We start from the raw sequence: 8,761 nt of genomic DNA, 5'->3' as shown, positions 1-8,761 counted from the left end.
ATTGATACCGCTTTCCATTTAAAAAACTTTAAGAGTCAAAATAATTTGTTGTGTATTAAGAGATTAGCCTCTGTGGACTAATTAATTTAATAGAAAGATTCTCAGTAAACAACTTGTAACTCTTTATTTGGCAAACTCTGCATATTTAATTAATATTGGGTTATTCGGAAAGTAATTTCGTTTTTTGGGTAAATATTTGAGAAAACCCTATTTCGCAAACAAATAGTTATTGAGATACAAGCTGAAAAAGTTTTTGCAGAATTTGACTTTGTGGTGTTATACGTATAGACAAAAATAATCAAGATAAAATGTTCCACATTCTTTTTCAGCGTATATCTCAATAACTACTTGTTTGCGACATATAATTCCTTTCAAACTTTTTCTCTTCTCGATGAGTAGGATATGTTGATGTAAACAAATGTTTAACAACAATGTTCTTTGTTATAACTAATTTTACGGCAAGTTTCTATATCATCGATAATATCATAAAGAAAAGAATAAACGAAACGAAACCAAAACCGAGTATATCTTCATTTTTATGTTTTTCACAAGCATTTGTTTAGTCAGCGACCATCATTTGTTATTTTACATGGACGCAATTTTACGCACGCAACGCGTAGCTAACAAATATCACAATATATTGTTTGAATCAATTATTCAAGGTAATTATCGTATTTCTATATTCATTTCTATAAAATGTGTAATCTTAACTTTACCATGTCGTTAATGTTTTACCACTTTTTTTTACATTTGTTTAATTGTGGCTGTTCAAAATTCATTGTATAGACGATAATATTTTGTTTTCTGAAACTACGTATATTGTTAATAGATGGAAAAAATCGCAGGGAAAGCGAAAGGGACTTTTATTTATGTACACAACGATTATGCTTACAATAAAGATAGTCGCAGTGAAAACATTTATCGGTGCAACATTCGACGAACTACACGATGTTGTGGGGCTGCAATGACTCTTAGCGATGGTTCTGTTTCGTTAATAAAATCCCATAATCACCCTGGTCAAGAATATCTTGCTACACGGTATTTGATGATACAAGAAATGACAAAGCTGAGTCGGGAGACATTGATCCCATTTAAACAAATATTTGATGATGTTTGTAGAAAGTATGTTTATGCTTACTGTTCTTATGTGTTTCTTTTATTAACTTTTTTTGGAGAAATATTGATCTACCTATCGATATGTGACACTCTCACCGATTTCAAAGATTTTTGAATATGTTGCAGAAATGATTAGGGATAGCAGGTGTACACAGGAAAGAACAACCATACGGAGTTAGTTTGTGTTAGATTTTTAGAACGTGGGGGGGGGGGGGGGGTATTTAAAACACATTAAAAAATCACAAAAATTAATTGTTGACAGTGTCACATATCGATAAATTCATTGAAATATTATACAAATGTTTATTTAAAGACATCCAGATGCTGCAGCTTATTGTTCATTTACAAAATTAAGGCCAACGTTGTACAGACAGAGAGCTAATTTCAAACCCGCAATTCCACAATCCTTAGAAATTTTGTATGGCCAGATGAAAATTTATCAACCATTGGAAAATCTAAATGTATGTCTTGTGAAGTCATTAAAAGACGAAACCGCTGTAATAATTACAACTGATGGGTTGCTGGAAGGATTGAAGAAATCAAAAGAAATATTCGTTGATGGAACATTTGCAGTAAGTAGCATAAAACTCTTAGAAATTTTATAATGTTTTTCTTTAATGATTTAATTATCTTAAAATCTACATAACTACAATACTTATACTATGTTATATAAATTACAGAAGCTATTTAACTTAGATGTTTATATCAAGTATATCAAACTTTTCAAAGTAAACTTTTAATGTGCATATACTTAATAGATAATAATAATAATAGTAAATAATAGTAGTCGTCTGTAATTTTAGGTTTTACCCAAGGAACCTCACATGGGGCAGCTCTACACCATCCATATACGCTGCATGGATAATGTAAAACATAATTTATATTAGATTTACTTCTTAAATTGTATCCAATGCTCCTTCACGAACATAAAGAATTGCTTTTTTTCAGGGTATTGCAACTATACTTGTTCTATGTGAAAGACGGACGGCTACACTATATGCTGTGTTACGAGCCAGGGCTATGAGCGACGCGGGAGGCCGGCGCGGGGATTTTTACCCCAGGAATATGGTTTCAATTGTTAGTTAGGTACGCGGACGCACCCGATGCGAAATCGAGGAGCTACTAGGAGGATGAAACTTCGTGCACGCACCCGATGCGAAATCGAGGAGTCACTAGGGAACACGCGGCGAACCCGATACGAAAGGAGGTTGTATAAGAGCGCGGACGCACCTGATGCGAAATCAGGGAGCTGCTAGGATGCGGAAGAACCCAATGCGAAATCGGGGATCCGCCTAGGATGGTATAATTTCGTGGACGCACTCAATGCGAAATCGAGGAGCCACTAGGTTGGAGAAATCTTCGTTGAATCGAATTTAAGTATTAGTAAGCCTCGTAACTTCTATATAATTTAATTGATACAATCCGAGCGGTTAGATTGTATCGTGTGGGAACGTTCAATTATTATATTAGGATTTTAAGCAATAATTAAGGGTACGCGAGTTAACAAACAAGACAATTTATTCTGAATTGAAATTACTACAAGTGTTGTTGTTTGTGTCGCGAATGAATATAATAAATGTACAATTAGAGGAATTGTTTACCTATGTTGCACGGTGTTGACGCACTGGCAATGCGGGGTTAGATGGCGATTGTTGAATGCCAAATAGAATATATACCGAACTAACGGAATCTATAAGGTTATGAATTGATTCGAAAGGGACTTTAACCCGATCTCACTAGACTTGACTCTGTAACGCGACGTGACTGCACGATTACTATAACGTTACGGAACCGTTTCTGAATCTCAACTGAACCGCTTCTCGACTAACCGAAGAGGATGAAAATGAACGGGTTTATATACCTTGAAAATGAAAGGGGTACTCTGTTTAAGATTTAATGTCACGTAGGGTCACAGTCACATTTTTTGTCATTTCTAATGAAAAGCAGGCCTCAGTTAGATTTTGGAAAAAGGGGTTAATGAAGGTTATCCGGGCTATTTCTTATCAGAATATTAATTAACGGATGCCAGAGGGGAGTGTCTAGAGATTTTGATATAAAGAAGGCATACGGTATCTTGTGTTAATAAAAGGGGGCCTGTTGGGACGCTTTTCGTTCTCAGAAAAAGAGATTAGAATTTCTAGTCGAAATGAATATGGAGAACGTCTTCATACGTAACAGCTGCTATATGGAAAAAGATATTTAATTTAATACCTGAATTGGCAAATAATATAAGATTCATAATGAGTGATTATGAAGCAGCCGCTGTTACAACTCTACGTGAGTTATTTCCTAATGCACATATACATGGTTGCTGGTTTCATTATTGTCAAGTTTGTGATACTGTTTGAAGTTATATGTTATCATACATATTACAATTTTGTCTATTATAGAAATCTACATTTTTTGTCATACATATATTGCAGGCTATTCTTCGAATGTGGCGCAAGCTTGGTTTGACTAATGTACCTAATACGGTTGTGCGTATGGCAATGTCTCCAGCTTTAGTACCTGAAACAAAGTTTCAACAAGCCATATTAATTATACAAGAAGAGGCAGACAATATAGCAAGTAATTTTCCCAATGTTCTTTTATTTATGACTTACATGCGAACTAATTGGTTAAAGAAGGCATCGCAAGTAAGCGTGTACAATACCGAGCGTCGAGCTCTGAATGTCGAAGAGCCAGCGACTGAAAAAACGGTATACATACAATGTAAGCAGATGGAGAATCACGCACGATTGAAAGTTTAAACTTTTAGATTTTTCAATATACCTTCATAAAATTATTACGAGTGAATTGAGGTACTTTTCCTGATGAGAATGAGTTCAAACTCGAGTGTAATCGAACAATTTTTATTGATACGTAATGTTACGATAAAAATTATAAGCTTATTGAAGATAGTCCAAATGATGTCATGTTTAGACTCATTTTCATAGCTATGATAATTCTAGACTTATGATTCAATGAGAAAAGGGTAACACGTTTTCTTATATGTCTCTATAATCAACAATTTTTAATATATCAAAAAGTCACCATATTTAAATTTGAACAAAATCCGAAATTTAACTCCAAAATGTGTCTGTTTTTGCGTGGTATGACCCATCTGTGAAAGTCAATTAGAATCTCGTTGTAAATATTGAAGATCTCTTAGTAAATAATTATCGCATCCGCTGTCTAGTGATAGCCGTACCGTACACCCAAAAAGGCCAATCGCCAAAAATTGTGTTAAAAACTCAAATATTGAGTATTTCCAATATTACAAGTGGCGTATTTAAGTTTGTAAATTTAGCCTTTTTGCCCAGCAATTGTGTATGTCCACGTACGTTCAGATTATCTGTAAAAAACAATTTAGTAAGAAATGAGTTCTTCTCTAGCAATACTAAATTTAGTCCATATAAATTTTACTTTTGTCCTCCAATTCTTCATTGCTTCTTTTCTTCGTACATTTTTTATATGCGCCTGGAATTATTTAAATAATTATTAAGATTGTAGATTTACCGGTTGTTATTATAGTTTGGTTAAATGTTGTCTCTCTACTGTACCCAGACAGCACTGAGACGTCTTAAATATGTCTCTAATCAAGTAAAGTCGTTTTTCCAGGATTGCAATACAAAAAGTTTGTTTTCAGTAGACAATTTGCATTATTCAGAAGCATACAACTGCGCATATAGCTATTTTCATAGGTACATGCTTGCCGAATAATGCAAATTACGCCTCATAAACGTAAAAATAGGACTATCGAGGGCGATCGCGGCCTTGATTAATCTTTTATCTAGCACTTTTCACTGCTGAAAAATCCCATCTTTGTATTATCGAGAAATGAGAACGCGCATCCTGCACCCTTGCAATTCTGGAAACGACTCTACCGCCTTAAGTATTAACTTACTTTGATTTTGATCAGTAATTTCATTTTCTATAACAGAAATCGGTTCTGGAGTAGTGCAAACATGATCCGCTATAAATAAGGAAAATATTTTATATATTTTATTAAAGTGATTATTATTTTAATATTAATGCATTATTAATTAGATGATGTCTACGTATAAGTAAAATGTTGAAAATTTTGCAACCTCAGTAAATCAATAAAAGAGATTAAAACATCAACATCAGAGATTTAAACATCTCTTAATGAGATTAAATGATTTTTTTATGAGAATCCTCATTACACATCGTTTTAACCAGTCCCGCGTGCTTAAATTATTAACACATTCGAGACAGGTAACGTAGTCCTACGACATTTCAAATTCTGTAGCTAAATACCGATAGCGTAGTCGTAGACCTACGTTCTTAACCTTACGGTATTCAGCTATAGGCGGTACACAGCTAAAAGTCTCACTCGATAACCGCCAGTCGTGAATGTGTTAACAGTTCAAAGTAAAGGTGGATGGAAGCTTATTTTGACTGAGGTCATTGCGGTTCTGGGAAAAACTAATGTGCTATGAAAACAATGCGCGATTAGAACAATCCCTATTTTTGTCTACACCAATTTTCATACTTTACCTTCACAATCTCCATACATTAATATCTTATGACCCTTATGAAACGATAATAAAAACTCTTTCAAAGTTAATCTAAAAAACAATAAGTAAATATCTTTTATGTGTAATTATATTTTTTAATCTATGTATTTTATAAAGCATTATAAAGAAAACAATCAGACGTAGTTTAAGGAACCTAAGCATAACATTTAGGACAAAATCAAACCTTCCACTAGCAAGATGTTTTTGTAGTGTTCCAATCTTATTATCTCTTATTACACTTTTCTTGTTGCTTTTACGACGTACACATTGTCCTTCATGGAGTCTTCTTATTTTAATTTCTTCATCTATTATTAGTTGCTTTAGAGTTTCTGTAAAGTTTACAGTTAATTTAGCTTGGATGAGAAATCGTTTTATAAAATTTTATTTTATACACAAATAAAAATGCATAAACGAAATAAAATTAATGAAAGAATTACCCAAAAATGTCCATATGTTTTTTTTCCTCTTCCTAGCTTCAATGAAACAACATTATTGTAAGACTCGGTGGTATTGTTTGTTCTCATAGGACAATCATATACTGAAACTTTTTCTGCTTTTGGCCACCACGTGGATCGTATGTATTCGATAAAAATTTTAATTGCAGCATGCTCAGCGGTAAAAAAAGCTGCTTCTCTTTCAATTTCAGTGAAACCTTTTTCAAAGAGGTCTGCAGGAGCTAAAGCTAAAGTCATTGCCATTGACAATACTTTAGTTGGTGCATCTGTGAGACCTAAATGGCGCCATTTTCGTAATAAAGCCTATAAAACGTACAATTAGTTTAAAATTATATCTTTTTATGGACAGAAACTTTATTCCCTATAAAATTATATAAACCTGATTATAGTGGAACCAGCAGCCTTTTACACTGCTCGATGGAAACTGCTGCTCCAATGCAATCATTGCTGCAGTTTCATAGTCAGTCATCGTAAACTTCAAATTCTTATGAAGCATTGTAGCTAATTCTTTTATCTTCCTCCATATTGCTATATACATAGCTTTTGTTAATGTTTCGCACAATATAAATATTGTACCCACTCCCTTCGAAAGCAAAACTTTAACAAGTATAATACAAGCTCTAAAATTTGGTATTACTATCAATACGATGTGCATTTTTACCCTGATCATAGGGCAGTTAACATGTATTAAAGGGAACGAATAAAAATTGTATTCACTTTTATGCTTGTAGTAAAATAACAAAATAAATAATGTTACAATGGGATATTTAAAACAAACGTAAAAATTTCGAATGACAAAAGATAGAATTTATTTATTACGATACAGATTTATTCGTTACTAATAAATAATTTTTCTTCAAATAATATCGTTACTCGTGATTCAGGAATAAATTCTTTCGTTACCCTTTATAGTCAAAATACAATTTTCCTAATATTGCCTATACACATTATACAATTATAGTATAAAAACTAAAATAACATACTTTAATAATGCATATTATACTTACAGTATCCATGTATACAATGTGAATAATATAAAGTTGTGCAATTGGTGGTTTAGAAGGTAAAATCTTGAATGGAAATAAAATACAAATTGTGTAGAATTGAATAGAAATAAAATATAATATATATAAGAGATATAATATATGTACGTAAAAGAATACACACACACATCACATGTATCACATTATGTCCCCCTTCATATCAAACACCTTTCGGAAGAACATTTTTTTTAACATTTTATGTTCCTTCTGAGAAATTAAAAACAGTCCACTTATTATATACTCCGTTCATACATAATGTATACATTCAGTATTATGTCTGTACTACATATTACAATGAATACCAGGTATTTCGTTTATCTTATCTATTTTAATGTCTTCATTACTTTTACAGATTAAAAAATGTACAAAAAAATAGTTGTTTTCATTTTCATGTTTTTCTGTCTAGAAAATTTTTTTCATGTTTCAAAGTTCATCGACAATTTTTTTATAACAGCGACACATTTTTACTATTGTAGCTAATAAAAATGGATTTTAAACACGTATGTTGATCTTGAAATGACCAAACAATTCATAATAATTTGAAGGAAACTAATAAAGGCTATAGCCGGTTTTGGGGGCCAAATCGGCCCTGGAAGGGATTTTATTCCAATTTGCGCCATTCGATAGCCTACCAAAAAAGATACCTTTCAGCCAAGTTTTAGCCCTATAGCTCATCTGTAAGGGTAGTTACAGAGGAAAAACGAAAATCCAGTTTTTGGCCCATTTTCCCCATTTAATGACAATTTAAAATTCTGAAAAAAATCTGACACATTTCGGACACCAAACCACATACTGTGAGTCGTTTTCAGATTTTTCCGTTGTAAACTCTGGCTGTAAAAATCGAAAAATACGAAAAAAATCGAAAAAATGCAGATTTCATATGGAAATCTAAAAGTGACCCAATCAGAATTAATTTAGCAATAAGATATTGTCCTAAGTATTATGCTCAATTTTTTTCAAATTCCTGCGATTGGTGCGTCATAGTAGGAAAAAATAAAAACCACTTTTTTTGGCGTTTTTTCCGTGAAAAACTAAGTTATAATTATCGTAAAAATATATTATGTAATATTAAACATCTCTAAGTTCAGGGAAACATCGTCCAGACTTTAAAAATTGCGTAATACAAAAAACGACAATTATACTACGCAGGATATATCCCAATATTTCGAAGATATTTTCAACGGCGCCGGTTGGTGCAGTAGCTATGGTCTCCGACTGCGGAACCGCTGAAGACTTTTTGGACCAGGTTCGGATCTCGCCCCGGTCCAATTTTTTTTTTTCTTTAATCACATGTTTTTTTGATTTCTAACCGTATGATTGTTGTTACGCTGTTGTAAAAACATTTTTTAACTATGTTTAAACTATTTTTTAATAATTTTCCGGAAAAATATTTTTGGAGTACTTTCGGCCTTTAGTCATCTACGGGCTGTATTACTTATCTACTTAACATTTTTTTTACATAGAATAAGTGCATTGACTTGTCTATTAAATCTTTTATCTTTAGTCGGTACTTTACTTATTATTAATAATAAATCTAGTGTTATATTGGGGTCGGGAGGTATTGTTGTATCTGTTTCTGTCAAGTAAAAATATTATTAGGGATATTATGAAAACGATGTTTATGCTT

At 32.6% G+C, this 8,761-nt stretch overlaps 2 protein-coding genes across 2 annotated transcripts; one reads left to right on the top strand and one right to left on the bottom strand.

Annotated features, from left to right (window-relative positions):
• The first annotated feature begins 967 nt into the window (after positions 1-967).
• Positions 968-4,058, top strand: LOC143359616 (uncharacterized). The gene is made up of 6 exons (XM_076797661.1): positions 968-1,122; positions 1,430-1,688; positions 1,920-1,982; positions 2,065-2,193; positions 3,540-3,752; positions 4,053-4,058. Exons 1-6 carry the CDS (start codon positions 1,046-1,048, stop codon positions 4,056-4,058), a joined length of 747 nt encoding a protein of 248 aa, XP_076653776.1. The 5' UTR covers positions 968-1,045.
• Positions 4,059-5,896: 1,838 nt separating this feature from the next.
• On the bottom strand, positions 5,897-6,668 carry LOC143359683 (uncharacterized). The gene is made up of 3 exons (XM_076797806.1): positions 6,471-6,668; positions 6,074-6,394; positions 5,897-5,965 (listed from the first exon to the last, which is right to left on the bottom strand). The coding sequence occupies exons 1-3, from the start codon at positions 6,627-6,629 to the stop codon at positions 5,957-5,959; spliced, it is 489 nt and encodes a 162-aa protein (XP_076653921.1). The 5' UTR covers positions 6,630-6,668; the 3' UTR covers positions 5,897-5,956.
• Positions 6,669-8,761: the final 2,093 nt, after the last annotated feature.

Source organism: Halictus rubicundus, chromosome 12 (genome assembly GCF_050948215.1).
Source record: "Halictus rubicundus isolate RS-2024b chromosome 12, iyHalRubi1_principal, whole genome shotgun sequence".
Classification (NCBI taxonomy): Eukaryota; Metazoa; Arthropoda; class Insecta; order Hymenoptera; family Halictidae; genus Halictus; species Halictus rubicundus.
Note: the sequence above shows the minus strand (reverse complement) of the source record. Positions and strands in the feature narration are given on the sequence as shown.